The following is a 26,041-nucleotide window of genomic DNA, read 5'->3' on the forward strand; positions in this document are numbered from 1 at the left end:
ACCGTGCTAGAGACATAACACTTTTCAAGAGAAGTTGCAGAACAAAATGCTCTCTTCTTGTCCATCCCATTTTGGAGGAAATAAAATGCAAAAAACTGTATGTGCCAGCCAAAACCATTGCAAGATTCTTCATTCAAATGAAAGAGGTCCTTCCGATGGCAAGTGGCGTTATAATTATAGACTAGAAAAGAGCAAGATCAGCAGCTGCTGCTGCTGCTGCTGCTTGCGTTTGTTCCCTGTGTAACTGACAGGACAGAGTACTTGGCAAAAACAGACTTCCAGAAGTGGAAAGACATTTTAACCCCTGTTCTTGTCAGTCCACTCCTCTTAGGGCTCAGCAGCAGCAACCCCTTGCTTCAGGTTAAGGGAAGAGCAAGGTGATTATTGCGGATCTGAAGGGGACTTGGTTTAGGACGTCTGAGAAAGAGGAAGGGTCCAGGATTTGCCTTCGGGCTTGGATTGCTGAATCAAAATAGCAGGTCAGTGAATACAACATAAGCTTAATATATTTTTATAGCTGGCTTAACTCAAATCTCTCTCACTCGCTTTCTCTTCTATGCCATAAACTAAAAAATAAGGTAAACAATGATAAGGGGTAGGTCTGCCTTGAGGTACTATTTATTTATACATTCTGTAATGTGCCTTTCGTGGTCAGTTAGGAAATACTGATAGCTGTGATTTTTTACTGTGGTTTCTCTCTGAATCCTAATGCATCCTGAAATTCTCAGCCAGGCAAAAATCCCATTTACAGTTGGGTTCGATATTAATGGAGAGGACACACTTATATTTTAGCTGTTTATGCCTTAAGTCTTTTGATGATCTTAGCAAAAGTGGAGTAATATATAACTCAGATTTCAGTCTGTGCTTGAGAAAGTTTCAGAAAGGAAATAAACACTGAGTAAAAAAAAAGCAGCATCGTAGATATGAGTCAAGGTCTCTACAGGCATCAAATGGGCATAACTTATGTTATGTCCTCAAAACTCACAAATCCATACCAGCAAAAAGCCTAGCCCTATATCTGCTGATGAATTTAAGGGCAATGTGATTAATAGGAACGTTTTTCATGACACCGGTGCCTGTGGTATCTGATCTAATGTACTCTGTCCTTCTTCTGCCCTGGCCAAAAGAGTGCTCAGGAAGGAATGTGCTGGGGGGCATCATTATGCTTTGCTCTTCCTGTCTGTCTCAATTTTAGCTTTTTAATTTCCTGTAGCCATAAGTAATGTAGGAAGGACTCTCTGCCAACATGCTCCCCGTGAACCAAGGGCTTGGGACCCACCGTGCAACAGCCAGAGTCAGTGCAAGGCTTTACACCAAAACTTGTCGTTGCAAAGGGAGGCCGTACCTAAATGGTTGTAGTTGTTCTCAGAGAAAAAAACCACAAATGCAGATATAAATTTGTGTTTGTTGTCTTGAGAAATCTAACCAGACAAACACATAGCTGTCTTTCATAGCTTTGTATAGGCTAAATTGTTCTATAATCACCTAATCTGACCTAATGTATATTTTAAGATATTGAATTATATTATCCTGAAGTCCCTATATGAACCCAATGGTAAATGTTAGGGAAAGCATTTGCTTAGCAGGAAGATAAAACAGAGTGTACCACAGGCAAGGCAAGGCAAAGAAACGAAGGCACCAAAACCTAAAATTGCTGTAACAGTCCCACTTTTCTTTGCCCCATTTCAGAGGCAGAAAGAAAAAAGCAGGGGCAGCCAGTATCTTCCAAGAGTTTCTGTTCAGAGTCAAGGGCATTAAGTCCTAAGGGATGGCTGGAGTGTGATTAAGTGAAATATAATTGCTAGAATCAAGCAGACAAATTGCATTTCATGGATAAAACTCTCTTCTCCCAGTCTAATGTATGGGGAAATATTCTTAATCCTGATTCCCGTTATCACCACAGCTCTCCATTTGTGGCCAAAGCCCATCCACTAGGCCTTGCAAGACAGGATTTGCTTCAGGTCTGTAGAGAAGGTAGACCCATTTTGTCCAGCTTAACTACTGGCTGCTTAGTTTCTGGCTCTTTGCAGTCTCAGATACCTGGGAGGAATGAATCCTTCCTGAATCTCCTATGCAGAAACCAAGGGTCATGGTTTTGACACTAATCACTGCCTTCCTGCAGCGCTGCAGATTCTGCGAAGGTGCTGCAAGCAATCTTTTTTCATCTATGGCCCACAACACAAGAGACCTCATAGAAAGTTTAACAGATGCCCAGATACCAGGGAAGACCAGCAGAGCCCCTCAGCCCCTGTATGTCTCAGCTATGTGAATTTTTCCTGAAGGTCATCTTCTGTCCTACAATTTGTCCTCAGCTTAAAGATCCTAAACAAGAGGGTGACTATCCAGTCCCCTGTTCTGATATTTGGCTGCCCCCACAGTTAGCAATGTATGTTTTGTTTCATCCTGCATTTGTCTAACTTCACCCTCTCGTTGTGGCCCTGTGTTGTGCTGAGGGTCCGGGTTCTTGCCAGGCTATAAACCCTCCCATTATCAGACATCTTTTCTAGATCTAAGTCCCTACATTCAGTCATTCCTACTGGAGATTTCCATTACAAAGTGGATATTAATGGGGAGATAGAGACACACTTGTTGGTGATATGGCTTAAACACATACTCCACAGCATCAATGTGCAAAGTCTAAAGGCTCCTACAGCAATTCCAGGAAGCACAGTGTATTTTTAAGCATTTTTTTTACCCCATTCCTCCCCTATAGCCTACCCACAGATTTCTTTCATCGTTTATAAAGCCCCACTCTGCTGGAGAACGGAAATCTTTGCCTCCATTTTCTTAAGCACTGCGTCCTGACCACAAGCTTTTTAGCAGACAGGACTGCATTTCCATGCCAGTCTGACAGGTTGGCTCTTGCATTGAACTTCTTGGAGTACAACAATGACAACAAAAAATTTAAAGGTCTGTGCCAAGGCTCAGGAAAAGAAAAACTATCATTTGGATTCTAAACACCAAAACCCATACTTCTTTAAAAAAAAACAAACCTAAAATAATCTTCAGGCCCATGCTGGCAAATATTGAGTAGTCATTCTGCAGAGGAAAAGAGACAGTATGTCAGCAGTACAAGGCTTATGGTGTCTTTTCCCTGCTGATTTCCTTGGTGACTACAATAAGAAGTGGCACTTTTACAGCTGAATTTTAATGGCTTACTTTATGCTCTGCATCAGAGACACAGCCAAGATGCACAAAATACTACCAAGTTATCTATTAACTAGGAGTTCAGATTTTTCTCCTCCCTCCCTCCAATAAATTTGCTACAGTGGCATCACAAAAATATAGACAAGAATCATATTTGTGATACACAGTAACTTTCTTGAGATTTTGAGCTTGTCTTAATTATTCTCTTTCTTGCATGCTGTATAAAACTTCTTCCATCCACATTTGGAGTTAGGATTTGTGTTGTAAGCACACAGAATTTCCTGTAGCATTTCCCTACGCTGGGTAAGCAAGTACCAAACCCAGCACAATTTACCTGTGTATTTTCAGTAGTACTTTAATTACACTGTGTCTCACCCTACCTACCCAAGAAGCCCTATGGCTTGTTTTGCGTGGCCATGCAATGCTGAAGTCTTGACGAGTAAGTCTAGCTGCCAAGGAGAGAAATAACAGCATTCCTCAGCTGATTTCAGCTGCTGTCGTAACTGTTAATGAAAGAGGCAGTCTCCAAATCTCATTTGGTTTTGAAATGATTATAATTACTATAGCCAGCTAAAAATACTGGCTGGAGATGTACATGCATTTGTGGAATTTAGCTTTACTTCTCTTACCAAGAAGCTGAAAAGTTTTGAAAAAAAATTTTAAACAAATTTGCTTCCCATTCTTCATTCACGCTAGAGTGGAGCAAACTGAGAGTAAGCAGAGATTTCAGAGGTGTAACATGTCCCTGCCACTGCCACCCAGGAAGGTGGCCACATTCAGTGCTAACTGCTGGGTTTGGGTGGTCATTGATGCAAAGCCCAAATACAGCCTTGCATCAGTCGATCTCAACAGGGCTTGCAAGATTTTCATTTTTTCCCTCCCTTTCTATATATATATGAATACAAACACCATGTATTTGTGTACACATTCAATTATATATTTAAATTTACATGTATATCCATGTATCTATCTATACAAGGGTACATTCAGGTTAGGATATGCTGTCTAAAATGTTGTTGGTGTCCTGCTTCTCTTCTACCGTTTCTAGGCCCAGCCTACCAAGACGATGACAGTCACTTATTCCAGCAAAGTAGCAAATGCCACTTTCTTTGGATTTCACAGATTACTCCTAAGGTGGAAAGGCAGCATCTACAAATTGCTGTACAGAGAATTTATTGTTTTTGCTACTCTTTACACAGCGATAAGTGTATTATACAGGTACACTCTTTCCAATTCACATCTCATTAAATGTTATACTGAAATTTCAGACCTCCTTGTGTTAGGCTGATGAATGATGGGGGGAGGTTACTATTTACTTATTGTCTTTTCCTTGAACATTTTCTAACGTGCTTACCTTTCCATGTTTACTTTAAGGTTCCAGAGGAAGTACCTAAGGTGTCAATACTGTTTATCATATTCAGCTGATTGCACTTTTAGCCTAGCATTGAGCAACCGTCCCACTGAAGTTAGACTAAATAAAAACTCAAAGCTAGCCTAGGTTATACAGCTTTTGTCATTCTGACATTGTGACATGAGCATGCCTCCCTGCTTTAGGTCATAGGTATAGACCTTTTGTTCTCCCTGCAGAACTCTGTTTTGGTTGCTTGGTGGGAATATAACAACCTTGAGAGGTAATAATTTTAGAGTGAAGTTATATAGCCAGAAAAAGCAAAGTTTTGCTTAAAGCAAGGAAGGCATGCAAACTTGATTTTTAAGCTTGCAGAGAACCAAGGAAAACTGCCTGGAAGCCGGACGTGGTTATTATCTGTGTGTCATCCAGCACGCAGGAGGAACACAATAGAAGAAGAATTGCTTTTTCCACCAAGGTGTGAATTAAACACCTGTATGACAGATGCAATGCATCAATTAGTACAGTGAAACTTTTAATGGATGAAGTACATTACATAGAAGTATCAAAATTATGGTTCCATTCTTACCATGATCTGTAATTAGATCTCTGCTTTTTATTGGAAGCAAGGAGAAAATGAGCTTCAGTTTGTCTCTGATTAATCGCTATTTTTTGTTCAGTAATCTATACCTGTGAACAAAGAAAGAAAATTATGGCATTAATATATAAAGAAATAACAGAATGTCACGGTTATTTAAATTAATCTAGTTTTACTGAAATGTCAGGCAATAGAAGACCATGGTAAATACACCACAGAAAGCTTTCTATATGTGCTCCAGTTTTTATTGCACAATTGTAAGCAAAACCCACCAAGTACTTGTTATATGTTCCTTTTATAAGAAATGAAAGAATAACTGTAATACCTACACAAATGAAAAAAAAATTATATTGAAGCTTGTATTTCACTAGGTATCTTTTCCCATGGGCAGAAGCTGCCATGGTCCATTTGCTATCATTTGGTGAATATTTTCCTCATTGCAAAATAAATACAGTTGTATTTTAATCTTGTGCAAAACAAAAATTTCAGAGTAAGAATAAAAAAAACTGTTGCAGCAATGTAGCATTTTCAAATCGGAGGAATTATATTGGTAACTTTTTGCAATTCAAGCAGACCTGAACATTTCCATTAAGTACCACTCTGAAAAAGGAGAGTAAGCTCTACTTGAAGACTTAGACCTCTTTGGTCTGTATGGGACAGCAAACTGATTCTCCAGGCATATTGATCCAATTAGTAGTGCCAGTCAAATTAGTCCTGAGAGAACTAAAAAGACTAGGGAAAAATACTGTTGTCTCCTCCAGGCTCCTTAATACATGCTAAAGTGTTCAGCCTTTACCTTTAAGAATTTGTTTGAAGACATTAGCCAAGGTTGCTCCCGAGTGCACATATCTGATTATTTATACATGTTTGCACTTAGTAGCTAGTGCCAGAATATTATGCAAGGACAGATAACATTTTATTTTTGCTGCAGATTTTTTCTTACAGGTAGCCAAAAACGGTTCTTTGAAAAATTATCGATTTACTGTGACAAATATGCTGAACAAATCCCAGTAACTTTCGTGCTTGGTAAGTACCAGTTAAATGTGAAATTATTCTCCAACTCTGTTCAGGCATTTTGTGAATGTTGGTGCATGGAAGTGTTTCAGAGCTGAGGGGCATGTGGGAGGTTAGAGGTTCACAATAAATCATCCGCTTCCAACAGGTCTCCTCAAGTTCAAGTTGCTTTTGTCACATCAACATTTATGCTCATGTTCTTAATATATATTCTTATATAGCAAAATAGATTTCCCTATATTTAGATCTAGACACATATATCTAGATCTAGATCGTACCCACTAACACCGATACCTTGTACCTGATCTTTCGATGAACTAAATCCACCCTAAGTTTTACTACAGAAGAGGAAATTTGGAAGTTCGTGGGTATGAGATACTCAGCTGGAATGTACTGTTACACTGCAATGTCTATTAAATAATTAGTATTTATTGTGTCCTGGGTTTTGGCATTGCTTATTGCATTTATTCTGGGAAATGTAGCAGCTTAGCTGTGTGAACAATGGTCTGCAAACTAAAATTAAAGTAACTGAAATCCTGATAGGCACTGGACGTTTTTTCCTTCTAACTCTCAGGTTTCTACGTTACTTTGGTGGTGAATCGCTGGTGGAACCAGTTTGTGAACTTGCCATGGCCGGATCGTCTGATGTTCCTCATCTCCAGCTGTGTCCAGGGCAGAGATGAGTATGGGCGCTTGCTAAGGAGGACTCTCATGCGTTATGTGAATTTAACATCTCTGCTGATCTTTCGCTCTGTGAGCACAGCTGTGTACAAAAGGTTCCCTACCATGGACCATGTGGTAGGAGCAGGTACTGGAGTTTGCCTCCCCACAATTGCTTTCCTTTCCCTCAGAGGTAGGGGCTCAGGGAGGGAAGGAGCCAGCCTCATTTTTCTTTCCTGTGGCCCCATGTGTGCCTCATACTAACCCACGTCAAAGCAATCATCTTTTAGTTAGTGACTTAAATGACGTAACCTTAAGAGTGCATCTCTAATGTTCTTAAAGTCTTCATCTAGCAACACTGTTGCAGAATTATTGAGGGATCAGGGGCATGGATCATTGATAGAATTACGGGATCAATAAAAGAACTATACAAGCAATAGGCCTGCAAGCAAAAGGCCTGTGTGTGAGAAAAACTCTGCATGAGAAAAATCCCTGTGAGAACCAAGCAGGGAACAAGAAGGGAGTCTTGAGAAGGTACAGCTGTGTAGATAAGAGCAGGAGAGAAGGGAGGTGAACTCTGAATTCTTTTAATCATAACATAACTGTAGAAGCTTACCAGTGTAAGTCCAATTATGTAGACCCAGAAATGCGCTTTGGTAAGTTTTGGGCCACTTAAGAGTTAACAAGCTGGTATGCTATATAAGTGCCTCTGGATTGCTAATAAACGGAGTTTGCTCTTATCAACCACATTGGTTTTGGACTGCAATTTTCTCCCTCCGCCGGAGCCACCGGGCCTTTTTTCAATTCCAATACAACACCATAGAAATCAAACAAGTTTGGCACTCTTACATGAATCTGCTTTCAGACATCATGGAGGCAATAGGCCTGCCCCAAACACTCAGGTGTATGGAGCAGGTACAGCATTCTCTAAAGCACAAAAAATAACAAAGTTGTGATATAGCATGATGCAGTAGGAATGGTGACTTGTTATATGGCTCTGTCTCAATGTCTGGGCTATAACCTGGTCTGGTGTATCAGAGACTGATCTCTGAAGGCACTTCACAAGTACAGCTTTATCTCAATTTTTTTAAGTAGACTGTATTTTAAATAGATTGTACATTTTAAGTGTTGTGATTTACTCAAAAAAACCTTCAACCCCAAGGGTTTTTTATTTAAATTGAACACCTTACCTTAAACTTAGTTTTCCAAGGATAAATATACTAAGTATTAAGTATGTCTTTGTTTTCTGTTTCTTTCAATAACACAGTGAGTGTGATGATGGTGAAGAGAGTTCAGTCACGTAACACTTTGATTGTCTATCAAAGACTGGCTGCTCAGTATTTAAAGGCAAGGTGTGACACTGTGCCTTCTGACTGGCATGGTCAGTGTCAGAAGTAGAATACCAATGCAAAGATAATGGGGATCTGTTCCAAATAGGTCATGTTTTCTACCGAATGTCTTGAATTTCTTACAATTATTCCTTTGGCAGAAATTAGTAAGCAAAGTTGTAGCAAGTTAAAATATGCAGTGTGTATATACATATACACATTTCAAATATGTGTGAGAAGCTTTGGATATTAAAAAAAAAATTGCAGGCAGAATGCACCGATCTTACTGAAAAAAGAAAAAACCAAACCATTTTTGTTGGATTCATTGAATTTTAAAGCTCTCTTCCTTGTGCTGTTCAACAAAACTGTTTACCTGAGCCTGTGAGAGGTCAAGGAAGCTTCTGTCACTCTCCCCAGCAATCTGCTTCTTCTGCACACTGGAAAATTACAACATTTCCAGGCAGCTAATCCAGCTCTGCCTCCCCATTGCTAAAGACAATCTGTTCCAAAGATACAGAATGTCACAGTGTTGTACCAAAATTGTAGACTGGAAAGCAAGTTTTGATTGTTGGTTTTTTTAACAGTGAAAAATCTTCTACTATAAACTGTGTATATAAGTATTGATAGTGTAGTCAGCTCTGTATTTCAGTACATAATTTGTAACTTTTAATGCATATTGTGCTGCAGAATTTTTATTGATGCAGTACTGAGCGTTTGAGGGTATATTTTGCTCCTATTAACATCCAGTGACTTAGACAATACTCTGAAATCATTCCCTCCCTAGCTCCCTGTGGCATTGCATATCAGACTGCATGGGAGGGAAGCATTTAATATGAACATGAACAGCACAAATCTGATGCAGGACAGTCACCATTGAAACAACTTGTGACAATCTTGCATTTTTCTGTCAAACTGAGAACTGCCACAACATAACTATTGCTACATACTTCTTTTTTCAGCAAACGAACTGCTTAAATTCAAAGATCTTAAATTTAAGAACAGTGCCATGATAATCTAGTCTGACTCATCTGTAACACAAGGCACAAAAGCTTGCTAGCAGCATCCTCTATCACGCTGCAATTTCTGACTGAGCTATAATACCTTCTAGGAATATAATCAGCCCAGATTTAAAATTCAGATGGATATACTGGAGGCTACACTGCATCCTAGGTGAACAGACATTCACAACAGTGAACTTGCTGTTGAAGAGTGACATTTTATTCTCAGTCTGAACTTGCACAGTGTTATTTTGTATTCACTGGATTTTGTAATAGGTTTGAGTTCTTTTTTTAATTAGAAGGAAACATAACTTTTCTCTCGATAGTTGCCTGTTAGCAGACTGCATAAAGGCTTGAATGAAACTCAGGAGCTTCACCAACTGTAGTCAAGACTGTAGTCTTGAGTGCTGGACCTTCCTTCTGACTCTTTTTCATGTTTTAACACTTTTTATGGAACTGTAGACAGTAGATGCATGTAGATTCACTCCTTTATGATGCTGAGTGCTGGGGCACATATGCCATGAGTGTCAAATGTCCAGCAGCCGTTCTGAGCCTAGCAATCCTGTTGGCTGCAATGTGCAAGAGGGAAGTTGGATGCTGAAGAACACATCTCTTAAAAAACAGAGTAAAGAGTGAGCAGCTGAGCAGAGAGCAGCCCAAAAGAGCTGATGGGAAGTGCTGAAGAGAAACATGAGGTGTGAGCTCAGCAACATGAATACCTACGGATGGCTGAAGTCTGCAGTCCCAAATCCTCTACTGGAAGGAGGCACCTAAATTAACCCTTTCCCACATAACACAGAACCAGAAAATGAAACGTCTATCTACTTGATCATTTTCCTTCTTCTCTTATCACTATACCAAAATATTTAGTGTGAATAACCTGAACCAGTCTTGTCTCAAACCACTGAGTTTCAACAGGAGAACTGAATATTCTTTGAATCACTTAAGGGAGAGCATGAGTGATTTTTTTCCAGCCAGGCTTGTGTTCTCATCAATAATTTTCCTGTAAGATCTCTTTGGCTGACACTGTTCACATTAGTGTCCCTTGATTATTTATTGATTGCACTCCATGTCACTCTTCTCATCCTTTCACAAGGATTCAGTACCCTGTCATTCCTTAGATCATCCTTTTCAAGATCTTGGCACAATATTTGACAAATATTTCCTGTTTTCTGGAGCTGCTCCAGTCTTCCAGTGCTTGTCAAAACCAGTGTACTTGTTTATAGAGTTTCTTGATTAATTCTTTGAATACTCCTAAATAAAAATAGCATGACCATATTAAGAAACCATGTAATTTTAATAGCTGAGGTTTGATATCCTCCCCTGTATTTGATGGAATATAAGGTGTTTCTTTACCACTGCAATAACAGCGAGATATTCTCAACTGTATGTTGTCTGTATTGCCAGCAGTAAGAGCAATCCAGAATTAGTATTTTCTGCAATAAGAATACTAGGCATTATTAATATTCAACAAAGAGAATATTTAATCAATATTAACACAAAGACTTTAATGTCAATTTGAACTTTATAATTAAAAGCACCATACTTTGTTGGGCTTTCCTGAACAAAAAGTGCTCCATTTCAGTGGAAAGTTGAACTGATCCTTGCTGTTCTTTGTCACCCCCTCAGGCTGTGTCTTTCCAGAGCCTCCAAGTGACTTGCATCCAGTGTTTACTCCAGATTCAATTTTTTGTTTTTCTATCTGTTGTTTCAGCCTGACAGAAACATCTTTTCCTGTCCTGTAATGAGCAGGCTGGCCAGACAAAAACTAAAGGCAGCCTGAAAGACTAACTTTCAGGAGTCAGGAGTCATGACTAGCAGGTTAATTTGTCTGGTTGCCTGATTATTTCTGTGAAGTTGATTATGAGAGATGGCTGTAAAATGCCCAGGAAACTTTTAAAAGCTTTATGTTATTCTGTTCTCAAATTCTATGATGCTGCATGAGTACTGTGTCTTGCTGCTGAATATTTCCTCTTCCACAGTATTTTCTGGCCAGTCCTTGCCTTCCTTCTCAGTAGTTACAGTATTTCATACCTCCTGTGTAGTGTTGTTCCAACTGTACAATAATGACATTTCCCTCAACAACAAAATATTTAAGATCACTGTGTTTAGCAAATCTCCTTTAACTTTATTCACATTTCTATGCAACACAACTGAGTTTCTATATATTTATTTGTCTGCTGCCTCATGTATCTTTAGCAATGTTAGCAATAATGGACATATCCTTAGTTACTAGTTGGAGTCTACTGTCAATTCCCTTACAGGATTTTCAGCATTCAAACTTGTAATTGATTGGCTGAGCTCTCTATTTTGAGGCTGTCATGTTACTAACTTTGTCCTGTTTCAGAGCTATGTCAACACAACAAAAGAAGCTTTATACCCACCCTGATAGATGTCACAAACGTGAGCAAAAACTAAGATCCTCCAAACATGATGATTGCTCCAATATCAAAAAATCCAGGACTTGGAAAAAGGAAAATGTGAATTTTCTGAGGTTGTTTTTGTCAAAGCCTGGGTGGAAGGAGTACAGCAGAGCAGAGTTTTCTTCCCCAAGGGGGAGGAGGTGTTGCTTCAAAAGCCAGCTGCTCCCATGCCAGTCCCAGGCAGTGATTGGCTCTGGTGCAGGATTTGTCACACGCAGCCCTGGCTCCCGTGTTATGTGACCTTGGACTTGCTTGCAGCAGGGGGAAGCAGGGCTTCACGAGGCAGGGGAACTCTTCAGGAAACCTAATACCTTCCCAGCACCCCAGCAAGACAAGTTGCCAGGCGGTGAGCAGCTTCAGCCTGCAGCCCCACAGCATGTCACCTGGCCCAGTGTCCACTTAGCAGCGGGATTTCTGTGCATGATTCCCTCTTCATCTCTTTGCACGCCTTCATAACCCAAACGAAAACATGAAACAATCTGTCAGGAAAGTATTTCACTGGCAGAAGGCACACTCTCTGTTGGGCTCTGTTTCATGCGTGCACTTGTATCCTCTGTTGCTTGCTCACTGCTTTGCAGATTTAACAGAAAATTATCAGATTCAGGTCATGTAATTGCCCTTACAGTGTATGTCGAAATGCTTCTGAAAGCCATCATTGCTGAAAAGTGATTGTGTCTTGACTGATATATCCAGTTCCTTATTTTTCTGAAAGTAGAATAGGAAACTAGAGAGTCATTTGTACAATTCTCAGTATTCTATGTATCTACCATATGTCAGCAGTTACATATGAGAACACAGTGATAGCATATTATTGCCTGTATTGGTAAAGAGGAATTTAACATACGTAATTAATGCAAAAAGAAGTTGTTTCAAGAGAGACCTGTCCTGGAAAAAAAAAAAAAAAACAAAAAGAGGAGGTTACTAGTTAGAATTATAAGTTGTGTTTAGCAGGATTCTATGCAAACATTACATCAACAGATAGAAACATATTCCAAATTTATAGTATCAATAGCACTGAAGGCACAGAATAAATGAAGGTTGTTTCCATTTTTTGGTAAACAGGTTTTATGACAAGATATGAAAGAAAACTTTTTGATGACCTTAAGTCTCCACACCTGAAATACTGGGTCCCATTTGTCTGGTTTGGAAATTTGGCATCGAAGGCACGAAAAGAGGGAAGAATTCGAGACAGTGTGGATCTGCAGACACTGATGAACGTAAGTAGCAAAAGTAAATCTACAAAAAACTAATCCAAAATTGCTATGTGGTAGCTTTTCACTTACATAATTGATTCTATTTAGTGTGCACAAGTCTCCTGTGTCATCTAAATGACCTTACTCAGGATTTATCCCACTTTTCTTTGTGTACCAATGTACACACAAAGCAGCGTTCCCTGGGATTTTTTTTTAATATGACTAAGAAGGTATTGAAAGAAGCAACAAATTGATGGGTAAAAAATTGTTGTAACATCACTGTAAATTCATACTTGTTCCATTGCTGAGAATATGAGAAATGAGAATAATTTGGCATTTTGAAGATTTTATTATCAGTTTCAGAGACGATAATCTCCCTGAATATTTCATTAAGTGGTAAAACATCCTTTTTATGATATAATATATTCTCTTTCATGTATCACTAGACTACGGATAAGATGGAAACAGAAGATGAATTGTGAAGAAATACAAAGTATACTAAGCACTCCAACTCCATAAACCAAGTCAATATTCAAATAGGGTGCTGGGTACAGTTATAGTATCAATTTATATAAACTATACTTTCTTTTCTCCCTGTCTTTTTATATGTGCAAAAATGAACTGTAACAAAATATTTATAATTCAGAATTGTACCCCACACAATTATATTTTGTTGTGGTTTCTTGCTGTTTGTGGCTTTTTTCCCCCTCTTAGGAGATGAATAAGTACCGGTCTTGGTGTAGTCTTTTGTTTGGTTATGACTGGGTTGGAATTCCACTGGTCTATACCCAGGTACTGAGCTATTATTCTGTAAAAAATTCAAAACACAATTTCCATAAAAGGGGGGGTTGGTACAAAACATTCATGGTATAAAACATTCATAGTCTTAACCAGAATCTCTGAGATATTGAGCATGGGTTCACTCATGCAGGATTGTGGAGGCCTGGCTAACTATTTAAGGCATATTTAATGCAGAGATGTTCTGAAGATCTTGCATAATTTGGAAGAGAGAAGCACTGAAATGTTTTTATGTTTGCTGAGTGTTCTTCCTGGTCATAATTATTCCTGTGGCCTCTGTATGTGCAATACCTCCTACAGATTTATAAATTATATGGCAAAAGGCAGTCAAAGGCCTTCGGGTATGTGTTGCCTTATGCATAAGACTGTATTATTCCATTATTTCAATGAAGTTCTGTTCTTTGCAGGTTGTTACTCTCGCAGTCTATACTTTTTTCTTTGCCTGCCTGATAGGGCGCCAATTTTTGGATACTGACCAAGGGTATCAGGGACATGACTTAGATATTTACATTCCAATCTTCACGCTGCTGCAGTTCTTCTTCTACGCAGGATGGCTCAAGGTAAATTAGCTTTCTGGACAGGTGATGGGGGAACCCTCCCTGAGGGTCTGGTCAAGGTGTCAAGATATATGACACACATGGAAAATCACCAGTGAATACTGAAGTTACACCAGAGGTGAATTCAGCCTGAAGTATTCTGTAGTCATGTAGAAATATCATGCAATGCATTTTTAATTCCACCTGAGAGACTGTATGGTAAGAAATGGCCGTGAATATGAAAGAACCCATTTTAGTAGTACCAATGCAGCCACAACTCCCCAAGGGAGTATTACTCCCACAAAAATCAGGTCTCAGGACTTGAACTATAAAGTGACAGAAAAGAGATTAAAAAAAAACTTTCTCCCACTCCATCCTGCAATGAGAAAATATGGCTGCAGACCTGGCATCAGCTGAAAGGGACTGAATGATACTTTCCTCTTATGATCAAAGCCAGTAGTATCTGCTGTTAGCCTCATCAGATGCAGGTAATTAACGGTCCTCAGTTCCAGAGGGCTATGAAAGAGTGACAGACAATATTGGCTAGAACTCCGCTGCATAAAAATGTTCATTAAAGAGTTATAGAGGAATTGGATGCTGTCCATCAGCCCATTGATGACTGCTAGGCTAACATATCACAATCAATCTGATAGTGGAGTTATTAAGCCACATACCTCAAGGTGGTTCTCTCCTCTGCAATAAACTAACTGGAAAACAGTTTCAAATAAAAAGCAAATTGTTACACTGGGGTCTATGCACATTAAGATTTCCTTTTGTGTTTATTAATCATGGCTGAAAACATACAGCTATCTTGTCTGTTAGAATATAAATTGAACAAAGTTGGCCAGTTTTAGAGACACCTTCCTGCAGCCAGCTCCAAAGGGCAGAGTAGAGAAGGCAGCACACCGAGCTGGCAGATTGTGAGGAAAAGTGAAGCACCTGCAGGACAAGTCCCTCTAGTCCTGTGTCCTAGGAAATCGGGGGAAAGGGATTTTGCTGCATAGGGACCAGCCTGAATGGGAGCAGAAGAGAGAGGAAGGGAGGCTGGTACAGTGAAGGTAGCAACTTCTCCTGGAGAAAAGTGAGGCTTTATCTCTAGGCAGTGTCTTCCAGGGTTATACTAGATGGTTAAAAACTGTAAGCTGTTCCTCTTGACTGCCCTGCTGGTGCTCCTGAGAGGAAATGGGTTTTCCTTCTTCAGCACCCAAGGATGTTAATAGCATCTCTTCCAGTTAGGCTCAGAGCTTCCAGCCAACTCCTGCCTGTGGCAGGTATGAGGTGCCATTGTAACAGAAAAATCTTCTGCATAAGGAAATGAAAGGGAGGAGAAGAAGTTTTAAAAAGCTAATTTAATATCAGCAGTGTTTCCTCAGACTGAAGGTTTGTCCAAACCTTCAGTGCCCCAAGTCAGGAAATTTTTGTCTTGAAGGTTACAGCCAGTTTCCGGCTGAGTGTGTTGGACTTTAGCTGCCAGGCAGCAAAAAGGGCCCTGAGATATTGACTTCCAGTAACTTGGCAATTCCTCAGAAATAATGGGTAAACTGAGCTCATTCCTTGGCCTCAAGCCTGGTCTGTTATTCCTATAATACAGGGCCAAAGTTTCCCATTACATGAGACATTTCTAAATCCCCATTTTCATTACAGGGGCAGATGGACTGTCCAAATACAGAGTTTAGTTGTCCAGCACTATATTCCTTTCTGGAGAATAAAGTCATGTCTCACATGCCAGGACCAGGTCAGCCAAAAAAAGGCCACCATTGTTGTTTACTCTGTCCCAGTCCTGTTCACATTTTTAAGCTGATGTGATAGGTTTTATGGTGGATTTTTGGGTGGTGATCTGCTGGTTTACATGAAGCTAATTCATGTCTTCCCTGGAAAGCCACAACACAGACTGTATTCTGGTTCCTTCCTATTGCAGCTGTACCCAACATTTAATACCATGTCAATGAATGTGAGCAGAGGTGACCCATGTCTCCTTTCACTCCTCCCACCTTACAGGTGTTTTTGTAGTGTTAACCTACTCAGCCGTTCTTTTGTTGTGTGTCAGTGCTGGCCTGGGAAGTGGTGGCCTCGGACAGTCAGCAAGTGCTTATCCACAGATACAACCTAGAGGCATGTAGGAAAAATATCCAGGGACCAACCACCTTACAGCTGTAAGTTATTTAGATCATAGCTGTCCACAGTGAGGTTAATGAACAGGAGTGTTTAATCATACAGTCGCTTTACCCATACGCACATTAAACCAAGGACCTGACTCCTGCTCCTGGGCATGGCCCTGATGACAACTAGGAAGGTTTGGAAGGGTTATCAAGAATGTGATCAGCTTCAAAACCAGGGATTAAAAATATAAACAGAAGGAGAAAAGCATGGAGGAGAAAGGAAATAGAGAAGCAGTCTGAATTTCCTAAAACTTTTTTTTTCTATTTAGTATTTTTTTCCTCCCACAGCAGCTATGTGCTTACTCCTTGCAATGTACTTCAGTGATTGTGGGATGGGGGGCAGTCTTTGGGTTTTTTCCACTGGATGTGGGCAGCCAGAGAGGGTTCCCTTTACAGACTAGTTCCCAGACAAAGGTGCCTCACCATGAAGGTGTCTCAGCTCACTGTTTGATTGTGTCCTCCACAGGATGAACTTCTGCTCTGCAGTTTCAACCACTTCAGGTACAGAAACCCAAACCAGCAGGCTGAATTAAAGAACAGACTCGGATTCTGTCTCTTGGATTTGGCTAGCATGATGCACAGAGTTGACTTGAGTAAAGTTCTTTTGTAGGCTGCTTTTTCTCAAAAGCCTTGGAAGGTTGCCATCAGGGTTAACCCCGATAAAGAAGCAGGGGCTGAGGGCTGAGGTGGAGAGATGAGCTCTACTCCCTCCAGCAGAGTCCAACTGCAAGGCTTGGGAATACTGACCCCACGGGCTGGTGGACTATTGCAGACAATAGTGCAATAACAGCCTCTAGCTGCTAAACCATTCATTTTAATGAGCCAAAGACAACATTAAGGAAAGGTAATGACTATTGTATGTGACAATTACCTTGGTCCAGACATATCTCAGTTCCCAGTAGGCCAGTGCTGATGATTATGATTGACAGCACCAGCGAGGCACAGAGATATGAATCTATAGTGAAAGCAAGCTGTTCCTTTGCTAGGCTGGCAGAACCATCACACAGAGCCCAAGCTATGATTGCAAGTGACAGGCAGGGAGAGAGGGAAAAATCCAATCCTACTTTCTCTGCAGCAGTAGTTCTGACATGACATTCCAACCTCTCTTCACTGTCTCATTTTCTTTCCAGGTCGCTGAACAACTCATTAATCCGTTTGGAGAAGATGATGATGATTTTGAAACAAACTGGTGCATCGATAGAAATTTACAGGTTGCTGTTGTTATTTCTACTTCCAGCTCTACTCTACCATACGTTATCGTTACATCTAATACAATGTCATATATAGAGGAACAAATTAGGGCAACAAGTGTCAGCAAAACATACTCTTTCCCTGAAGGTTTACCTATGGCTGTGATCCACAGAGTTTGTTTTTACAAGCTAATTCGTCTTGATTTTGGTATTTGGCATTTAAAATGCCTGAATAAGCATGCAAACAGCTGACCTTAAATTATAAGATCACTCTATGCCTGGAAAAACTTGTAATGTAGGTCAATCCTGCAAAATCCAGAAGCCATTCCCACATAGATAAGAACATGTTTTGCTAATCTGAATGTCTTGAGATTAAAATATTGCACATGAACCTTCCTTTAAAAAGAAAGGCATCAAAAATACTAAAAAAGACCAAGCAGGGCCCTGAACTAATAAGCAGGGCCAGTACCATGATTCATGTTCTGATGCTGCCAGGCACGGCAGTATCCATGGTCAGCACAGGAGCCAGTGTCCCCAGTGGCAGGAGCTTTGAGATGACAAGGGCACGTGTTTATTGCAGGTACCCCTGATTCCCAAAGAGCCCTGTCGGTTGTGCTGTGAAGGAGCTCAGAGACATGAGGAGGTCTCACAGCACCTGCTGTTCCCCTTGCATAGAGCCAAACATAGGGCTGGCTGAGCTGCTGTCGGACTCCACTTCAGCAAAGCAGAGCCCAGGAGTTAGGGGGAGCAAGGGCCAAACAAACCACCAAATTAAGCAAAATAACCAAAGTAATCAGTGCAGGTACGTGCAAGAGTGGGAAAGGACTTCACACTGACAAAGATGCCCTCTGGCTTAGCACCACTTCAGGGTATTCATGCTACTGTGCCTTAGAGCCTGTTGTGTAAAACTTATTAGAAGAATATTCACATACTTGATTCAAAATGTCTTAAAATGGCAATGAAACCTATCAGAAAGATTCTTGACCTCTGGACATTTAAGGAACACGTGTAATACTTTACACAGACTTTCCATAGCACGTGAAGGATCACATTTAACTCATTATATATGTGGGAAGGACTTCAATCTGGCATAAATATCTTTGCAGTACAGAAGACTCAAGTTATGATAAAATTTATGCTTTCATGAGTATAGGCAGATATAGGGGGATTATTTTATCATACTGAGTCTCTTCCTAATGCCCAGGCCATCATACACAGCTTATGTTAAAGGGTTTCTGAAAGAAATGTTGACCCAGGGAGTATAAAGCAGACTATTTCTTATACTGCACTATGTTGAAAGTGACATGATTTATACAAAAAAAATCTAAGGTTTCACTTCTGGCGGTGGATGAGATGCACATGAACTTGCCAAGGATGGAGAAAGATATTTACTGGAATGATACCTCTGCCCGGCCACCCTACACAAAAGCAGCTGCTGATTACTGTATTCCTTCATTTCTTGGATCAACTATTGAAATGGGGTGAGTGGCACTAGGGGTCCTTAATGCCATCAGAAAGATCACCACCCCGACAGCCCACGCTGATTGGCAGACAGTCAGTGCAGGGATGCGGGCTCTGACAGTACTGCAAGAGGGCAAGATGGAAATGGAAAAAGAAATTAGATGGGAGTGGACAGGCTGCTATTGGTGGGATGATGTCTCCAGCGGTCCATGTGTTCATCCAAATTGTGCATGCATATCTTAAATTGTATAACCAATAAATAGAGCGTGTTTGCAGGGAGGGTTTGTTGATAGCCTCTGAGCACAGGATGATACCTGAAGACAGTGACTGATTTCTCTTAATAGTGCTTTCTTTACTACAGCTTCTTCATGCATCCCCAGTTAGTAAAATAGCTATTTCTTTGACAGTTAAAATCAGTTCAGATTTTTGTGAAGATCAACAAGAAGTCATCTTAAATGTTGTATGACTTTTCATCTGCTAATAATCTAGGCATGGAAGTTGAAATGGTCAGATTTTGTGAGGGTATGAAGAGGATTTATTTGCAGAGATCAGCAAAGAACAATGGTTAGAAAGAAACATAGAGGGTATAGGATTGCCCCCTGTTGTCAGGATCTATATGAGAAATCAGGGATAGGCAAGTTAGCTTAGAAGCTGTTAGTTTAAATACTTGTGACATGCTGTAATATAGGCGGGTCAATAAGTATAAAAATATCATGCCTGAAAAAATACCAGGCAAGTAGATGTTCTCATCTGAAAATCTTTTTTAAAACTTTACAGAAGCCATTTTTTTTAACTTTAAAAATTATCTCAAGATATTTACAATTTTCCCATCATTTCCCACCATTATCAAAATAAAATGTCTTTAATTTTTTGTTTCATTTGGCCTCAAAATTGTGGTTTTCTCATTTTTGTTCCTCTTATTTTTTCATTTTCGCATGCATTCTACTACAAAGGACAATGGTTTATATGAGTTCCTTTTATCACATACCGCCTCTTCAGAAGTTATTTCCTTGTGGAAAAACCATAAAATGGCAAAAAGAAAAGTAAAGAAGAAAGTAAAAAAGTAAAGAAGAAAAATTCATAGAATGTAATTCATTTTAAGGCAATTTCTAGGGGGAAAAGGTGGCAAAGAAGAAACATCATTAAGTCAGCAAACAATTTTTTAATAAGAAGTACTTCACACAAAAAAATTAAGGAAGGAGTGAATGAAAAGTAGCTCCCTGATAGCCCCTGTGGAATGCAAACAGCTCTGATGTGTTGATTTTTTTATTAATTATCTTCTCATCTGAACCACTTCTCTGTTTGTATCTCTAAAAATAATGGGTAGATCTTATCAAACGTCAAAAACAAGCTCTAAAAATTCTTCCAAGTCCAAAGCAAATATATAAAGCTTGAGCCCAAAACCAAAGTCTTCTCCAGTCACCTCAAGCTAACATCTGGAACAGGTTGCCCAAAGAAGTGGTAGATGTCCCATTCCTGGGAACATTCAAGGCCAGGTTGGATGGGGCAATGAGCAACCTGATCTAGTTGAAGATGTCCCCACTCATTGCAGGGGGTTGAATTAGATGCCTCTAAAGGTCCCTTCCAACACAAACTATTCCATGATCTTCACAAATGCTGGATGAAGATCCTCTGTCCCTCCAGGTTAGTGTTGCCTGCCTGTGCTCCTTGCCTCAGATTTGGCCCAAGCCCCTTTGCTGTTCTTGTCCTTAGGACAGGTAACTGGGCCCGTTTGGCTTGTCCGGCCTGCACTGAGTCAGTGACATGTACTGAATTGACTGGCACGTGCAGCAGTAGTTGTTCTCATGAAGCACCAAGGCTGTGCAGGAGAAGAGTACCGAGTACAGGTGAGACCTCCAGACACACTGTCATGCCCCAGAAGTGAGAGAGATTTGGCCATCTGAGTAATTTCAACATTTTTTGAAACTGTTGTCCTCTGTTTCCAGCAGTTGCTTTTTCACTGTTGTTATTTTGCCTGTAGGATTCTCCTGAAAAAGTAACTACAGCACCGAGTTCCTACTCCTTTCTCCCCTTTCCCTCACCCTTAGCACAAGCTTAATGATGTGGAGCTGCCTCAGAAGGCTGCAGCTCAAATATGAAATGGTGCTAGATGCCTGGCTGGACGCCCTCCCAGCCTGGTCCTTAGGAGAAGAGACACCTGGATGTAGAGAGTTCTCTGTGTGATCTGGCTGCATCAAAGGCACTGACACTCTTTCCTGGCACCCTCATCCTTTTCCTGCTTTTCTTTAGGGACACACTAGGGCCTTGGTTCCTGTGTCTTGGCTCCTCTCTCTGAAACAGAGGGATATATATGGGCACAGAAACCCAATGGTTCCTATATTTAAGTGACATCTACTACCTGGCTTTATTTGGCAGGCTGGCTGATACAGAATTCCTCTATGGGGAGGAGTGGCCTTGGGAAGAGGAGAAGCATCAGAGACAATATTCTGTTTTGAGAAGAGTCAAGAGGTTTCTCAGCGTCCATGAAGGTCCTTCGTACCCAACTCACCACCGCTACAGTCGGCAGACAAGTGAGAATTCGGTCTTTTTCCCAGCAGATGAAAAGGGGCACATCAGACGGCTGCAGGAAATGCACACAAGAGGGAGGCGCTCTACCTCAAGCTTCAAGAAGAAACATGAAGGAGTTAACAGAAGTAGCAGACTTCATGGTAGCCGAGAGCTTGGACCCATAACAGAAACCTCAAGGAACGAGGCACAGTTTGGTGACAGTGACACCTCATCCGAGACAAACAGGCCAGTTCCTGAGGTTATCATCTCTGAAGCCAAGGAGATTGCACCTGATATGCTGGACAAACCAGACCTGCCCACAGAGCGCTCTGCAAGCATGCCAGAAGAGAAGCTCCAAAGGATCCTATCTGAGGCAAATGTGGCCCTTCTGAACCAACACTTTTTCCCACCAGAAATGACTCCATACGTCTCAAGTTCAGACGTGCATCAGTCACTTCCTAGTGTGATAGGAGAGCCCAAACATGAGCCCCAGGTTAGTAACATAGCTGGTCTCATAACAGATCATGAGAGAAGCCTTCAGAGATGGAGTTTACCAAGCTTCCATAGTCCTAGTACAGCATCAAATGCTGATGCTGCACCGCCTTCAACAAATTCTGGGACAACTTCACAACAAAGGACATTCAGTGATGCAAAAAATGTTACTTCTGCTTCTGCTGTGCAAACATTTGAGATGCAGGACTTATGGGAAAACCTGGACAGCAAAGAAACAGCCATAGTAGAATTTTCTCATGCGGAAAGTGAAAGAAAACTTTGACCATTCTTCCTCTGGGTTTGACTGAACTTCTTGTCTTCTCTTGTACATGGTTCTCACACAAATTTGCTGAAAGTGCAGAAGGGCAGACTCAATACTCAGACAAGTCACAAACAAGAACCAACAGAGGATTTGGGCACCTAAATAGGAGGTGACATACTTTAAGCCACTTGGTCACTGGCTTGAAATCTGTGACCCTGTGGGAAATACATTTACACAGAGAACTGAGAGCCTCAGGAGTGGGTGCAAATCCACTCAGCTGGTGTATATGGCAGCAAGCTGTGTAGGCTCAGCTAGAGGAAACACTAAGGTTATCAGAAGAGTGGGGGTGGTTCTGTCCACTTTGGATACACACTGAACTCTGCTGCCTTTGTCTGCTCCATCAGCTTGAAGTCCATGACATCCCTGTAAGATCCACCAACAGTTTTGGTTTCTGCTTATGTGGCTCAAAGGCAAGATGGTGGGCTCAATTCCCTTCTCAGCCTGAAGAGATTCAGCCCACCATCTCTCACTGCCTGAAGGGACACTTGAAAAATCAGGCCCCTCATTTGCGTAGGACAGTATCCTGCCCTGCTCCTGATGAGGCTATGCCACTAAAGAGAAGAAAAATTAAAATTATTAAATATTTAATTTCATTTTTAAAAATGGAAGGTGCAAAACAGCTGATGAGCTGGGCATGGGATGTCTGAGCCTTGGAGCACATATGTGGCATACCCAGTGACAGTCTATTGTAAAAGGAGGCTCTCAGGCAGCCTCCCTAGTGATGACAGGGCTTCAGCACTCTATTAAGAGCTGATAGAGCTGCAGGTGCTACTAAGCTTAGGGCTCCAGTCTTGTGGAGATCTCCAGCTGGAAGCGCATGGGCTGTAGTCATCCCAGGCAGAAAACAAAGTGGTCCATGGCTGCTAGCAAAATTGTTCTCCACTTCCTAAACCTGTCCCCCATTCCCATGCTTCCCAGATGTACCGCACACATACAAACCTGAGTCAGCATTAGGTGGCTCTTGCTACTCCAGGGGTGACCAAGCCACCTCCCTAAACCTCCTGGGAGTGACCTGGCCTTTCAGCTATGACTCCTGCAAGATGTCTCAAAGCAGGCCAGGAAAGCTGCCACAGCTCCTTGGTTTTGCTCTCACCCACATTTACCGAAGTGCAGCCTGGAGCATGTTGCCAGCATTCTCCCATGAGTGAGTATCCAAGTAGAGGGTCTCCCCAGACAAGGGAGAGACAAGGAAGCTCAGGGACTGGAACGAACAGAGAGAGGGGGAGACCGAAAGTTATGAGTCTGCTACAGCCAGCAAAGGCAGTATGGCTGCATGGACAGCAAGTCCACCCAGCCCTCTTGCTCAGAAGGGTGCACTTCAGAAAACAAACCGGCCTCTCTGCATGGGTAACTGGCAACACCAGTGGTTCCTGGGAGACTTTAGGACTCCCTGAAACTGGGAAGGGGATGAACAGACCTGCCTGCTCCTGCTCCTATGGCCAACAACTTAGGTGAGAAGCCCTTCTAGCAGGCTGTCACATACAGCAGGACTCCATGTCATCTGAGTAGGCTTTGAACAAAATCAACCACTCTCCTCACTTCTACTTCTTCCAGCTTTATTTCAGTCTGGGAATTGGCTCCTGCTGCTGTATATTAGGCAAGGTCTGAGCAGAGCCACACTCTCAAATCCTCCAAGACACTAGACAAAAGCACATGTATCTCATTGGTTTAGGAAACACAGGACACTTAGCCCAAGGAAGCACCATTTAAACCCACATTATGGGAATTCCAGATATGCAGAAAAGCCAAGCACAGATTTGTCAGGCACCAATGGACAGACTTCTTCACACCATGAGATGAGCTGACACTGGTGTCTGACAGCAGCTTATTGAAATTTGATCACAGCTTGGAGTCCAGTGTTCTAGTGCAACCTCACCCTTGCCACTCCACAAGTCTTCAGGCAATTCAGGTTGCTATGTTCAGGTTTGACCAACAAAATGAGAAACTCTATGGAGTGAAATTATACTGAAGTAAACAGCACCTCAGCCTAGGAGTCCAATTTTCTGAATGCCCCTTACCCAACTTCAGGAAGCATTCCCTTTTTTCTCCCAATTCCTTCTTTCTTCTTGTAGCTGAAGCCACAGTTTCCAATTAAATGTTTTCTCAATCTAATTGTATCTGCAATTGTCAAGGAACTTAATTTGCCAATGAGCTTAACTTAAATAAATGGCAAATTTTAAGTATCAACAACACATTTTTAAGGATAGCCAGACAGCTCCAGTCACACAGCTAGAAACAAAGTAAAAGTAACTGCTGCTCCCCTCTATAGCACTTTTTTAAAGTCAGGAGAGCAATACAAATTCCTGGGGAGTTTGGCCATACTCCTTCCAGCCGTGCATGTATAGGAAGAGCTTTCAGCAGCTGTGAAGGAAGCCTGACCCATTATCTAGCTCTCTTCTCACAGTATATAAGCTTGAGGAGCTGTGCTTCACACTGTAAGGGAATTTAAGCCAGAAATAAGAGATGACTCTCAAGTGTCCACCACAAATCTGCATTGAGAGTCCAGTTCCACCATACCTCCTCATTCTACCCCACACAGCTTCCACCAGGGCTTAAGGTATTGGACCAAAGTGCTCTGTGTCCACAACCCAGACACCAGTTTGTTTCATTCCAGCACTGCTAAGCATCCCAGCTTCTCATCATCCAGCTCTGCTCATCTTCTTCTCAGCCTGGCCGCTGCCTAGGATGCACGCTGCTGCTTTCCACCAGGACATTAGACATCTGATCAGCAATGATTTTGCTACCTCTCCCACTCACTCTGCCAGCACTCCCTGGCCCTGAAACTGTGCTCATTATTTGATGGAGGTGAAGGTGGCCACACAGCAGCCATTAGGTAGGTAAGAGCTTCAGTTAAGCCCCACAGAGGTGTCTATTAGACATGTAGATGCATGCTAAGTTAGGAGTTACAGCTCTGAAGCCACACAATGCAATCTGTAATACACAACCAACATTTCACACAGTGGGCCAGCTCCACATTAGCTACAGTAATCTGTTAATTGCTTGTGAAGAAGCTAGTGCTGGGATGAGTTACCAGAAAAATTTGCTCTCCTTATTTACTCTGTTATCTCACTTTTTGCAAACATCTGTGGACTCTGATTTGTATTAAATTATCTTTTGGGATTATGGGTTCTCTTGGGCACTTCTCTCAGTAAACTATTTGCCATAGCATGGTAAATGGGTTATTTTAGCAAACCCAACAATCTACAATTCATGTTCACGGGTATAAGCAATGTTCAATAAAGGCACGTTGAGAAACACCATCGTCCTGGTTGTACTGAACTCTCAAGAAACACTTCTGGCAAAGGTTTGACCTGTCGTGCAAATCAACTTGATGTCTACCAGGAACAGCAAGGCAGACTTACGGAAACTGGCAAAGCTGGAAAAGGATAGAACAGGGCCAGGATAGACAAGTAGGTCAGAGCAGCAATTTGCTCCCATCAGATGGTGTTAATCTTGAGCAGGATCAGATATATCAGAACAAAGAGAGGGCTAGTTCTTCTGCATGCTGCCTGACTTTCCACCTGTTTCTAGGATGTGTTCACACTCTGTGCTGGAATTCATAGAGCCAAGATGTTGGTTCTGGGACCAACTGGCTGCGGGGACATGTCCCAACACCCTTAAAATCTTCTGTCGTAAATAACGGATCTCTACCTCTGACTGCAAACTCATATTTGAGGAATATATGCATATTTTATACATAATGAAAATGTACCAGAGTGTTAAGTCTGCTGCATAGTAGAGAAAACAAAAATACCCTGCTGCTGTTAAATGAGGGATGGGGCTTTATAGATGTTTGCTTGTCTTGGTTCCTAACCAAATGAATGGCATTTTCTAGACAAATAAGTTAGCTCATGGTCAATCCATTC

General features: G+C 41.3%; 1 protein-coding gene across 3 annotated transcripts; it reads left to right on the top strand.

Annotated features, from left to right (window-relative positions):
- The first annotated feature begins 256 nt into the window (after positions 1-256).
- On the top strand, positions 257-25,450 carry BEST3 (bestrophin 3). Of its 3 annotated transcripts, XM_032107589.1 has the most exons (10): positions 257-479; positions 4,196-4,365; positions 6,025-6,119; positions 6,682-6,915; positions 12,579-12,733; positions 13,424-13,501; positions 13,915-14,067; positions 17,333-17,413; positions 18,722-18,873; positions 21,230-25,450. In XM_032107589.1, exons 2-10 carry the CDS (start codon positions 4,214-4,216, stop codon positions 22,134-22,136), a joined length of 2,007 nt encoding a protein of 668 aa, XP_031963480.1. In that variant the 5' UTR covers positions 257-479; positions 4,196-4,213; the 3' UTR covers positions 22,137-25,450. The 3 variants fall into 3 exon arrangements, with proteins under 3 accessions (XP_031963480.1, XP_031963481.1, XP_031963482.1); XM_032107590.1 differs by lacking the exon at positions 13,424-13,501; XM_032107591.1 differs by lacking the exon at positions 4,196-4,365 and having other exon boundaries at positions 399-479.
- Positions 25,451-26,041: the final 591 nt, after the last annotated feature.

The sequence above is a fragment of the Corvus moneduloides genome, chromosome 4 (assembly GCF_009650955.1).
Source record: "Corvus moneduloides isolate bCorMon1 chromosome 4, bCorMon1.pri, whole genome shotgun sequence".
Classification (NCBI taxonomy): domain Eukaryota; kingdom Metazoa; phylum Chordata; class Aves; order Passeriformes; family Corvidae; genus Corvus; species Corvus moneduloides.